The sequence below is a fragment of the Corvus hawaiiensis genome, chromosome 3 (assembly GCF_020740725.1).
Source record: "Corvus hawaiiensis isolate bCorHaw1 chromosome 3, bCorHaw1.pri.cur, whole genome shotgun sequence".
Lineage (NCBI taxonomy): Eukaryota > Metazoa > Chordata > Aves > Passeriformes > Corvidae > Corvus > Corvus hawaiiensis.
In genome coordinates, this window is record NC_063215.1 from 50,855,136 (window position 1) to 50,873,306 (window position 18,171).

The 18,171-nt window shown below is 39.4% G+C and overlaps 1 protein-coding gene across 1 annotated transcript in view; it reads right to left on the reverse strand.

The window, feature by feature from the left end:
* Window positions 1–18,171, reverse strand: part of ROS1 (ROS proto-oncogene 1, receptor tyrosine kinase) — a 72,143-nt gene that overhangs the window by 24,787 nt on the left and 29,185 nt on the right. The window contains exons 21-34 of the mRNA XM_048295969.1: window positions 17,957–18,118; window positions 16,869–17,131; window positions 15,991–16,054; window positions 15,125–15,324; window positions 14,439–14,650; window positions 13,645–13,931; window positions 12,540–12,716; window positions 10,495–10,712; window positions 9,938–10,079; window positions 5,675–5,907; window positions 4,675–4,851; window positions 3,487–3,661; window positions 2,888–3,005; window positions 674–861 (exon numbers count right to left, since the gene is read on the reverse strand). Coding sequence (XP_048151926.1) covers window positions 674–861; window positions 2,888–3,005; window positions 3,487–3,661; window positions 4,675–4,851; window positions 5,675–5,907; window positions 9,938–10,079; window positions 10,495–10,712; window positions 12,540–12,716; window positions 13,645–13,931; window positions 14,439–14,650; window positions 15,125–15,324; window positions 15,991–16,054; window positions 16,869–17,131; window positions 17,957–18,118 — 2,616 coding nt within the window. The remainder of the gene's footprint in view (window positions 1–673; window positions 862–2,887; window positions 3,006–3,486; window positions 3,662–4,674; window positions 4,852–5,674; window positions 5,908–9,937; window positions 10,080–10,494; window positions 10,713–12,539; window positions 12,717–13,644; window positions 13,932–14,438; window positions 14,651–15,124; window positions 15,325–15,990; window positions 16,055–16,868; window positions 17,132–17,956; window positions 18,119–18,171) is intronic.

Sequence of the window (18,171 nt, forward strand, 5' to 3'; positions counted from 1 at the left end):
GGCAGAACCACAGAGACAAACTGGTATAAATGAGCAGAAGCATTTTTCAGGCCCACTGTTCTGAGCAAAAGAGCCTGGATGACCACTACCAGCAGGAGTCACCATATAAACATCACCATTTATTACTCTACCTTTGGAGGAATATTGTTATTAAAACAGCCAGTTTCTGTTCATAAATTGGTATGACTATATAGAATAACATGGAAAAGACTAACAGAATACAGAAGTGTGATGTTGTATTGTCCACTGATTCATTTATTAAATGCCCTTCACATTGTTCCCCCCTCACGTTCCCCTGCTCCTAGCCCTGGCCACTCCCTCGGGTCCTCCCTATTGGTTCCTGTTCCCCAACTCCGCCCATGTACCGCCCCTGCGATGTGACAAAACCCCCCTGCACCCGGATCACGAGGGCTCTCTGCCTCTGCGGATTGCTGGGACAAGATGTAAGATTAGAGATCTTCTTAAACCCTCATGGAGAGACCCTTCTCGCCTCCTTTGCCATCACTGGTTGTAGGGCTGCCAGCTGCCAGAGCAAAAACCCTGGAGCCATCTGAAATGGACTACGGGAGGGCAACCATGGTCATACTGCCCTAAGCAGCCCCGCTGAGCTCTCAGGAAAGCTGCAGCCTGCTAAACTAAACCTAGCATTACAACACAGAAGTACAAGACATACCTTCACTCAAAATTATATCCACACTGATGTCACTGTATTCACCAAGTCCTAGCACATTTGCAGCTGCTGCTCTGAACTGGAAAGTTCCTTTTACGTTCTTGGCCTTCCATGTGCAAATACTGCCACAAGAGCCATTGTAAACCACCTCCCACGTGGACTTCACATCGCTGCTGTTGCCAGACTGTTTCCTGCAACATGTGCAGCACGACACAGGAATGTCATTAATGCCATAAGGGTAGTTTACTACTTTACCCTCCCTCCATTTTTTGCTTCAGTTCCATGGTTTTCACAGCATTTCTCTGCCTGCAGGAAAGCTCAATCTGGTCATGGGATTTTGGCTACAGAGAAGAAGATTGTGCCATGCCATTTCAGCAATGCTAAGAATCAAACATCTTTATTTTGGCATTGTAAATGAAATACTAGAACATTTTAGACATGGAAACTGTTCGGTATATGCCTGATTCACCTGTTTCAGTATATGCCTCACAGCCAAGACTTCAAAACTTTCTTATTTAGCTTCCTGAAAATAAAAAAAACCACCATTTATTTTTTTTTCTACTCTGCTTGATCTTTTTGCTCTCCCAGACCCAGAGTAATTCAGTGTCTCTTGTGAATCAGGTTTCACAAGCTAAACAGGAAGCAAATCATTGGCAGGGAAGATACCATTCTTTAGCTAGCCACTTTCCCATAGTATCTGCTGACTGCTGGGTATATTTCTTCATTTCCCCATTGGACTGAGATTGACTGCTCACAATAAATTCAGAGCTGATTATTCACCAACCAAAATAAGACCATGTACTTAAACTTGAAAGGCCATATCTGAAATATCATTTCATGTCACACAACACCGTAATACATCATGTGAAATGACCTTCATGAGCATGTCACTCATTCTCCCAACACGCTATAATGAAGAAAAAAAGGCAAAAACTTCTAAAACAGAAAGACATGGGAAAACAATATGTTCATGTGCTTGGTGTGTCCATGTTGCCACTAGAGCTGTAGGGAAATGGAGGTTGCTTAAAAGGGTTAGGCAAACACTTTCTAGAATGCTGTACAACTGACCTAACATTTTTCTACCTGATGTGAAATTCAGTCAAAAATATCTGCATGCATACATTCCAACTGCAAGAGAAAATCTTATTTCATTAAAAGACCACCTCAGTGATGCATTATTCCAGAGACGAATAAGAAGCTGGAGTCTGGAGAACAGAGCAGCTAATGCACAGACCTGGCACAGGCCAAGGGACTGACCTTTCCTTACCCATCTGCAAAACGCCAGGTACAGACTGTCTGTTGACATATCAAAATTATTGTTTTCTCAGAGCATGCGGGTCAGTGCTCCTGCATGCTCACAGAACTGTAGGAAGCTTACAGCACTGGGAAAATATGTCTGGGTGAAAACTTATACAGGTAAAGCATTTCCTGCTCCAGAGTGCTGTCATCCTCAGCTTTCATAAGCAGAGAGAAAGACATAATGGCTGAGTTTAGAAAATTGCTTCCCTCTATCAGTAATGACTTCAAACAATCACTGGAATATCTCAGAAGATGGACTTTCCTAATTTTTAAATAATACATTAATTAAGCTTTGCACGGACTGCTTTAAAGAAATCTCTCCAGAGTCACGGTCAAAAAAGTAGAATTTCAAAGTCACTGCCCACAGCAACATACTCTAACCTGCCCAGTCAGCCCTTCCAATGCCAGTGCAGAAATAAGTGTGAGCTGGCACTCTAGTGCGACATGTATAGCCCAGGCAATCAGTATGTGATGACAGAGCACTTTAAAAATTATACAGTCATCCCACGTGGAAGGGAATATTTTATTTCTGGCAAAGTTACAACACCTTCTTTGAGTCCTCTGAACACCAATATATTTATACATATATTTTAGCCAAAAATACATACTACATGTAAGCTGAGATTGGTGGTTTGAAATTATCTCTAGATCTTCTAATTCACTGACATATATCCAAATATATAATTGTATTTCAAGATGGCTCTGAAAATGTTGTTAGTGTATATTTCCTTCTATGTTTTCCCGGAATTTCTGGAAATTATGGGTACTTGATTTATCTAGGAAAGAGATCCCAATGGCAAGGGCCTTTTGCATCGTATATATTTCATTCTTCCCATCGGAGCCAACCTGAAAACCCCTGCACAGCCGGATTTTTTCTGGGCTGCTACCTATGGGAAGAGTGCATCATGCATTGCTTACCTGCTTTCTAAGACGTAGTAGGTCAGTTTGCTTCCATTGTCATCAGCCTTTTCCCACTGTAGAGAGTTTTTAGAGTCTTCTGCTTTTTTAGGAACTCCTGGCTTACTGGGAACACCAGCTTAAGCCAAGCAGGGGAAGAAACAGAACCCTTAAAATGTATTTGTAGCATGACAAAGGGCTAACAGATACGGAGAAAAATCTGATGTGTACATGGGTGTTTACACATACAAAAGGGAGGAGGATCTACATTAACAATCCTCATAGAGGATGAATCCTTGGCCTTTTCTTCGTGATGGATAAATTCCAAAATTTTTACTCACATGCAGCTTTTCACCAGTAATGAGTTCACTTGCATTATAGGTGTTTCATTTCAATTCCCCTCACTCTTTCCTCTGCTCCACTTGGAAATGAACCCCATTTCTTTCCCCCTATTACTTTTGAAGGTATGGTATTGTGTTATTCATTTTTCAAACACACAGAACAGAACTATTGGGTCTTAGTGTAAGAAAGTTGCCTGCTAAATTCTAGAAAGTATTACATTTAATATTCACAACCTGAAAATAGTCTTAAAATCTTGTTATCCTGCATTAAGTTCTTACCTGTAGTTTTAAAGCTTGTTGAAGAGGAAGTGCTTTTCACTCCTGTAACATAAACTACTGTTACTCTTACAAAGTAGTTGGTCCAAGGAAGAGTTCCTGTGAGGTTGCACGTGTAAACAAGATTTCCTGTGCACAAAGTGTTTGCAGGAGAAAACCAGTCACTTTTTGTTGGCCACTAGGAAAATAAAATATCATTATGGTCAACTTTCTTGCTCTGCTGAAAGTGTGTCACAGTTCTATTCCTGGGTGGATTAACTACTTTGCCACCTCTTAATATCATAGTGGAAATCTGACGCAGGTGCTGTTTCAACCATGGGACTTTGTCCTCTCAGAGACCAAGGACATAAACCCTAATTTTCTTCTTTGTTTTCAGGAGACCTACAAGCCTTGGCAGTAACAAAGAACAACAGATTAAGTGCCTGCTTTACGCAGCCAAAAGGAGCCTTCCCCTTATATTTCTGGATCATCATGACATGCCCATGAGTTCAGCTTGCCATGATGCAGTTGAAAGGAGGTGGGTTAGTGGAATTGTGATGTGACATTTGTTTTAGGCCAGGGAAATGTTTGGTGTAGGCCTAATGAATCTGATTCTCTATAGTAAAGAATCTGCATGATCCAGTTTAGCTCATGACTTTTTGTGCGTCCAGTGGTTCAAGTGTTGAAGTCTGAAGTTTCCATGCATGCTGCTCTCACTGCAGCACTTACTTCCTACTCCTTGGATCCGGTCTTCTCTCCGACATTTTCTCCTAACCTCTATCACAGCAAAATAAAATCCAGATACTAGGTTGTATCTAATATTTATTGCTGAAAACCCTTTTCTTCTTTTTGTTGTGCAAGGCAGACATAGGATTTGCAACTGCAAACCCAGTTGGGGCAGGGCAGTGAGGAAACAGGGATAGGACTGCTGAAACAGGAGACTCAGGCGGAATTCTGGTGAGGTCATCCAGGATGTCCTTTGGCACTATGGAGTACTAAATGCTACAGCTGCACTCCTCCTTGTTCCTGGCAAACACTGACTCCATCCTGCCCCTGCTGAGCAGCTAAGACTGACATCACCATGCCCAAATTATCCACTGAGACTCTTCATGTACATCCTGCCACCCACCCTGTCCTGCTTACCAGGACAGGGAAGGTTAAAGTTTCTCTGATCTGAAAAAAACCCACCCCAAAATTTAGAGGTATTTTTACCTTACGCAGCTCAAACCAGAAGCTGGTTTCATTGACGTGCAGAGGAGCTCTCCATTCTAGCTGGAAACTGGTATTTCTGGGAATTATGTTGATAGGTGCAGGTGGAGTCTCAAAAGTTTTTGCAATGACAGGGACACTTTCAGAAAACCAGTTCTCATCAGGATGAAAAGCAAGAACCTAGTAAGGAACAGATGAACTGTACAACACCAGAGCAGTTGGAAAGGCAGCTTTGCTTTAGCAACACCACGTGTTTGGAAGACTAACTTTTCGAACAAGACAGTATTCAGGCAATACAGATATAGCTGTAGAAAGATTTTGAGCCTCATAGCTGCAGGGTTATACACCTTCAGGCTGGAAGTTTGTATCCAGGAGTACCCTTCATCAGAGACTCTTCTTAGTTTCTCATCTCAGCTTTCTACCAAGTCCCTTCTCTGTCTAGACCTTTTTAAAATGCCACACACTCTTACACAGACATGCAGATGTCACACCACATGTTAGGCAGTGTTTTAGAACCACAGAAACACAAAGCCGAGAGGTGCCTCAGCACATTGCTTTTCACTAAGCCACAGGCAAATATAACCTGTGTTTGGGTATGCATACTTCCATACACACGTACAGGTATTTAGGTATGTGTGTGTATATATGTTCCCCATTATACCATCCAAATCATTAACAAAAGCCCAAAGTCAAATTAATACCTACAGATCCCCTCCTGCCATCATCTGAATGTTCTCCCAACTGTGTAAATCACTTTATTTTTGATACCCAGTGCACATTCTGCAGACATGTTTACTTGGTTACTTTTGAAAATGTCACTCTGATCATAGACCTGCTGTCCAAATACATCATTTACTACTTTTTTTTAAGCCTTCATCTGTAAAGGGTGAAGCAGTACATTTTGTTCTTATGAATCCACATTGGACACTTTTGTCTGCTTTACAGAAGAGCAGTCTAAAGATTTTCAGGTTGAATAAACCAGTAAAACTACTTGCTATTATACCTTGAATAAATTATTTGTTCCAGGATGGAGCCCACTGACAGACCAGGCAAGCATCCCATTTGAAAATTCACTTTTTCGTAAAGGTGTTGCTGGGACAGGAGGCAATAAATTGACAGAGATCTGATAGCGGATGGATTCAAGAGGTCCATTTGGCTCCAGAGGTTCACTCCAAGATATGTTGATGGTGGTGTCAGATAAAACTAATGTTTTAATAGTGTCAACTGCCTCTGGTACTGAAACAGAAGGAAAAATTAATTGCCCTCTTAGAGAAGTCAAAAAATGTAACCAAGGAAAGAAAAGAAGGTTATAAATGTATGAATATTATTCATTTACAGGACTGAAACTCTACACATGTAAAACTCATGTTCTTGTATAGTCAGTCACCTGCAGAGAAGTTCAAAATATTTTTAGTATCTTCTTGGCTGTCCTACCATGCAAGCAGACAAAAAACCCCAACAACAACAGAAAAACAGCTGCTCTCATATACCTCTACATTTATAGTCATATCACTGAATTCCTGCATTCTCTTAGTTTCCTAATCAGGGTCTCAGATGTGAGTTTACTATGGTGCTTACTTGGATATACACACACACAAAAAATAATACCTGCACTATTCCAATTGGAAAGTCTTTTCTTGAACAGAAAAGTATGAAGGAAGAAAATCCAAAATTAAGCGTTATTTCCGATAATTTACAATTTTGCTTAGAAATACACAGTTTGGCTGAGCTGCATATGGAAGAAACTGGGTTGCTGGTCAGATGTCCATACCAGCTGATTATTCACTAGTTGTTCTGGAAAAATCAACCCTTCCTTTGAAGCTTTAAGATCACAGACTTTGTAATGGTATATGGTATGTCCCTACTCTGCATAAAAAAATTCTTTATTTCCTATGGAGCTGTCCAGACAGGTAAAAAGTTAACAAGTCATTACACTATTTATGTTCCAAACATATCAGAATGATGAGTCCATATGTTCTAATTCATATCCTAGTAGAAAGACTACAGATTATTTAATGCAAAATACAGAAACTAGACTAGGAAAGAAGACAAATTTCTCATTTGTCTAGCTAAAATGTGTGGAGTAAGAGTGACACTCTGTGGCAAGAGCAATGCATTAATTGTCTTCCTCTTTTTTTCATTCCCTCTATCTTGCTATTTGATGGAAAGCACAAATTATTCCAAGCTTCTTTCACTTCATTAGAGAATGAGAGAAAGGCAGAGGGAATTCACACAGCTTCAGAGGTGTTAAATAGTGTACACACTTCAAGAGGCTCTAGCAGCATCTGATTACAATTTAAACTAGCAGTTACATTCATGAAATTGAGAACATAAGTGCCAGGACACATATACCTTCTATTTACAGCTGGCTGGAAGTTTTTCAACAAATTGTGTAAAGCTCTGAATGTTGGTACAGACATTTATTCTCAGGGTTTGTAGGCTGGGGTGGGGTGAGGAGTTTTTTTGTTGGTTTGGTTTGCTTTTTGTCTAAGACTTGATTTTCATCCACATTTTTTGTTTTGTCCCGACTAGAGAGGCCTGTTCTGAGTTTCGTGTTTCATTTTATCATGAGACTGAAAAATTCCATTTGACTGGAGCAATCCAGTCTCCCATTTCAGGTGCTCCCTTTATGTTTCATCACTGAAAGAGTGTTTGTTGCTGCACAGTTTACCTGACAAAGAAGTAATTGTGTCAATTCTTGCCACATCCCAATAGTATTTAATCATATTCAATCAATGTGCCACACAAATTTTGTATTACAGATGTGGAATCCCGTGCAAAGAATTGAAATCTACTGATCGAAGGCTAGAGTTGTTGGGTGTTTTTTGGGGGTGGGTTTTTTTGTTTGTTTTTCTCCATAGAATCTGTAGGAAGGTAGAATCATCAAGGTCGGAAGAGACCTTTCAGATCATTAAGTCCAACCATCAACCAGCACTACCACTGTAATCCCTAAACCACTAAACCACATCACCCAACATCAGGTGCCTCTTAAACGCCTCCAGGGATGGTGACTCCACCACCTCTCTGGGAAACCTATTCCAGTGCCTGACCACTCAAAAGTGTAAACATTTTTTCTAATATCTAATCTGACTCTGCCATCTCAGCTAAAGCCCATTGCCTCCAGTCGTCTTACTGCAGGCATGGTAGAAGTGACCGGCTCACAATATTCAGAGATCCACATAGGATGGGAGCCTATTTGCTTGATGGTGCAGATGCTAAGAGATCTGACTGTTGAGAGAAAAAAACAGCATAGTTGAACCAGAGACCTTCCAAAGTATTGCATATCTGGATTCCACAAGAAGGCTGCCAATATGCCTGCACATCTTGTTTCACTTTCATTTGAAAGATGAAAAGAAGTTCACTTTAAACAGAGGGTTTTTAAGGGGAAAAATGTGACTGCTTCCAGGACAAAAAATGGGGAATGATATGTGCATAAGAGAAGCCACTTGGCAGCATCACTGGTGATGCTCTCCTCTGGACAATGGCAGCAAAAAGAGAAGCTGATTATTCTGTGAATGAGCCTTTAAAGAAACCACACCTTAGAGTGCATCCCTAAGGAAAGAAGAAAGGAAATCAGGACTCCTGGCATGTACTTGTTGCCAGGTATTCTGGATGAAGTGTTTTCTTGGGCACAGTTGATCACTAGGGGGAAAAGACATTGAGGAAAGTAAGAAAAACCCAGTGGTGGCTGTCCTTACTTCAATTCCAGTTATTTCACCACCTTCTGAAGCAGCTAAAAACCGAGGAGAGGTAAAAAGAGGTAAGAGAAAACCTTAGGAGTCCTGCTGTGGCTCCCTCACTGCATGTCACGGCAATATCTGCATGCACAGCTGTGCAGCGTGCAGTGCTCTGTGTCAGCCACAGCCAGCCCTGATGCAGCTGGGCTGGGGGAGCCAGTGTCCAAGGGCCAGGGGCTGCTGTGCCTCTCAGTTTCACTCCCTTACCCTCCTCTCAAAGAAGAACTGCTTCCACTCTGCAGGACAAGAGCCAGGCAGGAAAACTAGCGAGGATTGGGGCGATAGCATTCCCACATCCCAGTGAGTTCAACACCAAGTATCCCAAAGTACCACCTCCCCAGTCTTTCTGCAAAACACAGACATGCTGTCATGTAGACTTGGCTGTAATTCTGACTGCTGACTTAGGAATTAACAGAGGTGCCTTATGGCCTTGCAAGTAAAGAGTTTATGTGGATCTAGCTGATGCTGGCTGGTGACACCAGGCACAACAGAGAAAAACTGACATGACAGAAGAACAAGCACTATGTATACTATGGGGAATAGCTACCTCTTGTAATGGCTTCCCATGTTTTCAGCAAGTGAGTTAAGCAGAAGCACTGAGAAAATTATCTGAAGAAAAGCACAAGGGCAGCTCGTCGTGAAGACAAGTGTGCATGTACAAAAATACACATGCGAAACAAGAAAAAGCACTGAGCAAGGTAGTTCTATTGGGTTGGGTTGCAACACGTGCAAAAGCATAACATGCACCTTTTGCATGATCCTTTCCTTTCTGGAAGATGTCAAGAGCTTCAAGGAAACTGGCACACTAGCTGCCCCACAGCTGCAAATGGGTAGAATGAAGCAGGGAATGAGTAGAAACATCTTCCTGCCCTAATTGAGGTATTTACAAGCACAGGAGGCATCTAGCTCATTTAGCTCTGTAGTATTCTCAAAGAACAAGGACTGAAAGGGCACATCAAAATTCTTGAAATCAACTGAAAATGGGCTGTTGTCATTCAGGCCAAAAGTAAAAACAAAGCATTGTCTTTTCAGCCTGGTTCACAACAAAACAAATTTGCATTACCCTTAGAAACAGCAATTATGAAAATGACATCAAGCCAAGGGAAAAAAATCTGAATGCTGAATGAATACATAACACAGATATTTAAACATACAGAACCACATATACATTCAAATACAATTTATTTAAAGATGTGGTCCAAGGCAGAAACTGCAACTGTTTAGTCACTTTTCAGCCATAATTTATCTTTCCTCAGGAAGCCAGTAAGCCAGTAAGCCAAAGCATTAAAGAACATATATATATAAAAAGCATTATATATATAATGCCAAAGCATTAAAGAACATATATTCATATGTCTTATGAATCTTAGAAATTCGTCAAGTCTGTTTGCCAAAACCTTGTGAAGATCTACACAGGTTACATTTTAAGCAGACTATTTGTCTGCTTTCTGATTTACAGCCCAAACTTGCGCACACCTTTCTCTGAGATGAGAACTCTGTTCAAAATCAGAATAAAATATGAAACAAACCTCCGTATAGAGTTGTGCCAACTGTGCCTTCTCCCACAGGCAGTGCTTCCTCATCTGAATAGTAGTTTTTCACTGCAACTTGTATGGCATAACTCGAAAATGGCTGTAGGTTGCCTAAGACAGCAATAGGACCCTGATATTCCTGTAAGTCAAAATCAGATAATAAACATGCATTCTTAGAGAAGAGTCATATGTTAACCCAGAAACGTCAATGAAATGTGTGTTAAAAAAATAATATAGTAGTGTTTTTGCATTGTAATACACTTTAGTGTTTAAAAAAAGATCCTTAAAATCACAGTTTCAGTAATATGTCCCTACAGAAAAGAAAGCACATACTAAAAAACAAGCCAAAGAGTAGAGGGGTGCTTGCACAAAGGAAAACTGAGGTATCTACCACTTAGCAAATACAAGAGAGAAAAGACAGTTACTTTTGGGATGTAGAAATGGAAAAACTCATGACAGAAAGCTACAAAATGGTTCATGAAATTACTAGAAGTGATATCCCATTCCCTGTTTATATATGATACCCCACGCGTTTCAGTGTGAAATAGCCATACCAATGTTTTTTGCTGTGGAGCAAACAAACAGTATCCTGAGTTCCTACAGTTGTTTGTCATTTGTCTGGAAAATACCAGGTGTGTCGGGGTAGGCTGGGATATGCCAGGGCATAGCTGCTGTGGTGTGACAGATGGCAAGCTTAATGTAAAACTGGTGTTAGTTGCAGCAAGGATAGTAGGTTTCTCAGTGGCTGGCAAGAGAATCAGGCATCTTTTATCTAGGAAAGACATCAAAAGATTAAAAAAAAGTTAATTATGGCTGGACCAATTCAAACTTGCTTGGGATTCTACCACCATTCTTATGAGAAAACATAGCTACAAAGTATTCTTTCTGCTTTCACAAAGAGAAACAGAAAAAAATCCCACCTGAAAGTACTTTATTTGATTACTTTCATGGACACAAAAATAGTGGCCCTCAAAGAAACTCTCATTTATCTTTGGTAAGATACAACTTTAATAAAGAAATTAGGTTCTTCTTGAAGTAGAAGATGGAAATGCAAATTGAAGTTGCTGTGTTGTAAAGGGCAGTACATACTGACGAGCCCAAACTTGCCTATTACAGGAAAGACAGATCTGTTGAATAGACAGTGCCTTTCTCTAGCAATTAAATGTTATCTGCTTTTTGCTCCAAAAAGGTTTCCATGTGTAACGTGGTAAGGAGAGATAAATTTGGGAGGTAGAAAAGGAGTCTGTAGGGAGAAAACAATGGAAAACTACACTGACAGTTACCAAAAAGTAACGAAAGAAAATTCCTCATCACTCGAAGTACTTCCAAAACCAAAATAAAAATATATTAAATAGACTTCCTGCTAAGAAGGAAGAAGTTTAGGCATGTGCACAGGGAAGAAGGTACAAGGATGAATGCTTGCCCTCAGGCCAGAACAACTGACCTCATTGTCAAGATCTTTTCTCCCAAAGTGAGAAACCCTGCCATTCCTACCAAAGTCAGGTTCATGCATATTCCTCCAAATATATTTGCAGCAGACAATGTAAATTAGAAAGTCTCTGTGAGGATCTCTGGGTAGAAATAATCCGTTTGGACTGAAATTTGGTTCTTCCCTTTCTGCACCAGCTAAACCTGCAGCTCTTGCAGGAAACCCTGTCCCTGGGGATAGGGATTGGCACATTCTGTACCAGGGCCAAACCAAGCTCCTGCATCAATGCCAAGCCCACACAGATCTCATGAGAACAAACATGCCCAAAGTGCTGGCAAGGATAGCCTGAGCACTGGTCAGAGCAGCTGCAGGCAGGCATGACTGTACCGGCTACTCGAAAGAATGTGAAATTTTTTTATTCCAAAGAAGTCCATCTTGTTAGAACATTCTCTTGTATATTTGCCAGTTCTTTTATGCAAAACTGGAGTTCAAGAATTATTTTGTATATATTCATCATGCTAGTAGCTGTTCTAAACCTCTGCATTTACAAAGATAATCCTTATAGGTACCATGAATCCTAATTTTCTACTAAAACTAATGTTTTATTTCTTTCATTATCATTCTACAATGGTTTGTTTAAAATATTATGAGTTCTAAGTGAAGCCTGGGTCTACTATAACATAACCTGTAATTGTCTCTTGAGTACTTCTTTATAAATCACTTTAATAAGCAGATTTCATATCTCTTTGTCTTTAGAAGGACAGATTTTTTTCAGTTTTATGTACTTGTGAACAAACTCAGAAATCTATGTCATAACAGGGATCACTATCAAACTCTTGCTACAACACTGTGGAACATATTTGCTCTTTTTCTGTGCTGTAATGTGCACCACCTTTTCCACATCTCCAGGTCTGACACAACTTTGAAAATAGGCATAGTCTGGCATTTAACAAACAGGGGCAATATTCATCATCATGGCCTTCCATTATATCCAACAGAAGGCCAGTCCTTATATTCATCCTTTTAAAAATGTGCAAATTGTTTCTCTGTAGAAGGTACCTGAATCCATGAAGCATGCTTTACACAAATACACGTAGCACAATCTGCAACTTAAATACATGCTCTGAAATAAATTGGTTACATTTACAAAACAAGCCAGATCCCCTCTACCTGGATATGATTGTGCTGCTGAGCTGTAAGCTAAGATTTTCAGTACATGGTTTGCTCTCTTGTGAAGAAAGTGTCTTCTACTTTCTTTATTTGCTAGCCAAATTTCAGTGTATTCCTTTGTTTCAGCAGTCCAGTATATAAATTTGTTATCTGCAGTCAAGCTGCCAATTTTATTACCTGTAGGAAAACATTGCACAGTTAAGTTTTAAAATCAACCCTGAGCAGATGATTTTACAAGAGCAGATGGGTGCTTGTATTCACAGTTTGTCAATATAGGTATCTTGGCCATACTGTATCCTCGAAGACTTCCCCTTGAGAAGAGACTTCTGATATTTTCCAGTGGGTCTCGTAAAGCTGAGACACTGTTATTACAGTTTAGAAATGTAGATCTGAAGGCATTTTATTTTCCATAACTATGAGAACTGCTATTCAATTAACAAACACAAGAAGTAAAACACAAAAGCAAGACCTGTTTAAAGAAACTTTGCTCTTTTGTCCAAGATGAAAACCACCATGATCTGTCGTCTCCAGAAACAATTAAGACAGCTCCTCTGGTAACAGAGCAGCTTTACCAGCATGCCTCCAGAACGGAGCTGAAAACCGAGTAACCAAGAGTGAATGTTATCATCACAAGAAGTGAAACATGGATAATTTGTCATATGAGACCCTACCTGCGTGACGGACCTTCCCCACATAGTGAAGTCTGCAATGCCATTTTCAGGTGTAAGTCATTATTGTATCTTTTCATTGAGATAAACTGCAATAGGTGTAGCTAATACAAAACCCTAGCAAAATAATGTGTTAATATTCTAAGTGAAATCTATTGACAAGTAGCACTTGAGGTCGTAGCATCTCTTTTGATTTACATCTTACTAGAATACATACTTGCATCAGTAAATATCCTCACACTGCTCTTTCTCCTCATTTGTATAACAGGGTACACAACTGGAAACACAGAACACAAACATTTTGTCCAGATTGACTATAGAGGAATTAGTTTTATTTTAAAAAGTGCTTCATGAATGCTATTTTCAGAAATGAATGTTGTTTGAAGTAAGAGACAGCAAGAATCACAAACTACCTAGAAAAATAAGAGTTCTCAGACCTTGAATAGTTGGTATTTTGGTAATTCTCCAGCAGTGGCAACCATCCACATCTGAGGCCCATATTTCATCTCTTCCTCTGATAAAAAGCAGCTGGGGATTTTTGGAGTCAGACAAATCTATACTCAGAGGTCTTCCTAGCTCTGCTTCTGTGACATTACAGGTGCAGTAGTTCCTCATCTGTTTTTCTACCAACCCGTGCCCCAAGATGTGGTGCACGGTGTTATTCAGAGTATCATAATAAAGGATGCAGCTGCCATTATCAAGCTCTTCCATCCAGTACAGGCGGCTAGCAAAGAAAATGCATTGCTTTCAGTAGAAAAACTTCAACCCAACCAATCTAAATGCACTTCTAGTCTGAGTAACTAGTCACAAATCTCCCAAACATTTAAGATCAGGTAACTAGAGCAACATAATTGCAAAGTGATTTCAGATGCCAAATTATTATTTTTGTATAGAAGGTCACAGTAACTGACTATTCTGGATAAAATGGTTACTGTAAAAAAAAATGTTGTCTGGTGCAGAGTTTCATTTGCATTACTTACATAGAAGAACCTATCAGTATTTAAGCATAATTTGAAATCTTTACTCAAACACAGACATCTTTTTGAAATTAGATATGCCCAAGACCAATTAGCAGTACCAAAGTGGTACTACATCCAGAAATTTCTGAGATTTACATAATGCCAAAACTCATCTACTTTGAAAGTCCTTTTTGGTCCTTAACAGTTCAAGTTTTGATGAAAATCATGTCTAAAATTTGCTTTAAAAGAGTTATTAGTAATATGCACCTTACCTTAAGAAAGGATAGGACAACAGAGATGATACAGTTGAATTACTTTTGCCCAGATGCACGTTCAAGGCTTTTAGAGATTTTTTCTTGAGCTCAAGATCAATAACAAATATTTGAGTTTCATTCTGTGGCGTTTTCAGGGCAACAAAGAGATGCCTTGCAATCCAGTCAACTGTGATGGCTGTGACATTGTGAAGATATGCATCTTTGAAAAACTTAAGAAAAAAAATAAAAAAGGACAGAACTTTCCAACCTGATATTAGGACATTATGAAGTTCAATTTGTTTCTGAAAGAAAAATGTCTGCTTGGGAAGTAGAAGTCAAAATATAAAGATGTGTCATGGATTGGCAATATTTTTAGACAAATCAAAACTATTGTTCCACAAATATCAATTGTTGCTTCCACATTCTTGAAATTAGAATGAAGTAAATTAAATTAAATTAAATTAAATGTGATACAAATATAAACTTCTTTTATTTACTAGTCTAAATTTCAAATTAAACATCTGATAAAATATCAGCAAGGAAGATGTCAGTATAACCATTTATGATTGATAAGACTACTTTAACAATGGTATACTCTGGTCATTCTTACTTTTTCAAAAAACACAGTTGGCCATAAAATAATGACAATAATGGCCACATACTTTCCTAGATTCTCTCAAGTAAGGGAGTGAATAAAGGAATACCTGAGACATTGAAGCATTCTGTATATTCAGAATAAAAAGAGAATCCTCAATGATATGGTATGCTTTGTCATCATTAGCAGTATAACAGATGCCCTTTACATTCTTTGCTGAAAGTTCCCATATTGTACGACCACTGTCTGTGTCAGTAAGAAACAACTTGTTGGCAGAAATAGTTATTAGAGTTGGGACAGGGAAAAGATCTGGAAGGAAAAGGGCACAGAAGAATTTACAAAAAACCTCCATCCTAGATAATCACAGTCAATGATAAGAAAAGCAAGTACAAGATACGAATAAATGTATTATAAATGTATACAAATAAATGTCTGAACTTACTGTATTTGGGTGTATGTCACAGTAAATAAATAAGGAGATGCCCTATTGTCATCACAGTCAAACTACTAAGATATTTTCAGTGGCATTGTGAATGCTTACCTAACAGATTTAAGCATAGTAAAAGAGATTTGCTCATTTAATTACCTTTAACAGCCAAACTAGAAATAGCCTATGATCTCTAGTGAATCTCTAACTCTCTTGGTAAACTTTGACAGTCTAATTAGAAATATTTTATGATCTCTAACAGTATGCAGGCTACAGGTGAAAACCTACTGTTCCATGCTAGCCTGAAGTTGCACAAAAAAGCTAATTAAGCATAGTTTTGAGGAAAGGCTTGACAATCCCAAAATTTAATCTAATGATAAGGAATGTGTTAATCCTTCATATCAGAGGATGTAACCATTTCCTCCATTGTGTCTGCTGTATGTCACATAAAATGTTGGAGGCTGTTTATCAGGTTGCCAAATTCTTGTACTGACGTTTTCACCAGCTATTGCACACAAACCATGAGATGGCAACTAAATCATCCATACCTGATGAATTCCTCTCTGCCACATCAGATAAGGGTCCTGGACCTACAGAGGTGAAGGCCTGCACCTGTGGGACAGGAGATTGATACTTATGTTAAATAACAGAATAAAGGACTGCATTTGAGAGCCTGTAGAGTCAATAGAGACACCACCCCTCTCTGTCCATTTTGGAACATAAGTGTGTGCTCTGTTTGACATAGGGCTGTGTTGGTCAGTTTAAGGTCTACATTCAGGTTGGGACTGTGGCTATGAAGAGCATTTTAAGCAGTGGCCCAGAGATTGACAATCCATGCTGCATCTAACAATTAGAGCTCAAAGGACTCCAGACAGTCTTTTGGTTTCCTTTCCCAGCCTGGAACAATTCCTACTATTTGTTGCCCTTGCAACCAACATGGTGTTCTCCCCTATTAGTATCTGGTCTATTACATGCTCTCATGCTTTTAATTTGTCTTTCAAGCACACTTTCTGTATGTTCCAAAACTTCTATCACAATGAAAATATGACTTCTTCACAAGTTTTGAACTGGAAGCCTCTTTCCATGGAAGGCATGTGAGTCCTTGCATTTCTCAAACCGTGGCTCTGTTCAAAAGCCCTGTCACTCTCCACCAGATCAGTTGAATCTGTGTTCAACTTGCAGGTTTTAGCAGCGGCTTGGGGAAACCTCTAGAAAAGTTTCTTTTGGGCTTCTCCATTTAGTAAACAATATGATACAAAAAAGGTTAAGCCAGGTATCCACGGGTGAGTCAGCAAATCAGCAGTTCTACAAGCAGAAACCACAAGCTCTTGCCCCAAGCCAAAAAAACATCTCCCAGGCAAACATATCAGACGGCACAGATAGCATCTACCATCTAGCACAAGACAAGCTTAGTAATTTTTCATACCTGAAACCTTACTGTGAGGCTGGGAAGCACATCCTTGAGGGAAAACTGCATCTGGGTGGGTTTAACATGGCTTTCAGTCCACTCTGTGTAAGTGCCAGCAGTGCTGCTCTGATTCAACAGTTGGTAGTAAATCCTGAACTGAGTTAATATTCCATTGTCCCTCTCAGGTCTGTCCCACCTGAACTCCACAAGGACTTTCCCATCACTGTCATGTAGATTATTTTGTAACACATATATTCTAGGGTTCCTAGGTGCTGAAGGAACTGTATAAAAAAATAAAATCCACAGAACAAAATACTCCTATTAAAACACAAACTCTACCTCATAACTAACTCTTTTAGTTTTGAGCCTGAGCTTTACATCCCCAATGATGACAGAGACATATAGCAATTGGTGACATGTAAACTACAGAAGATTTTCTAAAACTTTATGGTAATTCCTTTCTATTTTTCATTGGTGTGTGGATATCTGATCTTAACTTGCCTAACCAAAAGAAAGAGCTGTATAAACAGAGAAAAAATGCACTCCTTTACTGAGATTGGGACATATCTATTTAGCCAAGTCCTGTATGTAACTATGGGGGTGTAAAAATTTTCACAACACAGACCATATTCTATGCCCTCTCCTATTCACTTTAAAATCTACTGCATCTCATAAACTTTCTCAGTGGTTGTCACTCAACACTATATTTTAGCTAACTTAATTTTGATGTGCATAAGAGCAAAAATACTGAAGCAAGAGTAAAATGTTCATAACATTTATTAAAAATCTAGTAAGTAGTTAAGATATTAAATGCAGCCTTTGGTGTTCATAGTAATGAATTCAGTTTCTCTTTCTTGCTTGTAGTCACAGGCACATGGGGGATATATTGTCCTGCATTTTCTGTTTTGAGTTCTATTACTTCAATTGTCTGCATTTGTGTTTGCAACAGATAATCGCCAAAGATTCTCAGAAACATGTCCTCGCAACTCTGCCTGCAGCTGACTAGCTCTGAAAGCTGCTCATCCCTCTCCAGGGTTTCACTTGCTGCCATTGAGATGCTCCCAGTACACATTACACGTGAGGAACAAGATTTAAAATTTCAGTACCTCCTTCAGGGGCTCGAAGGGCTACAGATGTCACTGGTGCCTTGCTCCAGTATGTGTATGCAGTGACAGAAAAAATAAAGAGTGTAAATGGTTCCAGCCAATCCACTCGGTAGGATGGCACTGTCAGGTTATGGGGATGGAGGCATCCTTCACTCTCCAGAGACTGCAAATGGAATAAAATAGAACAAAATAAAGAAAGACTCTTTTCCTGCTCA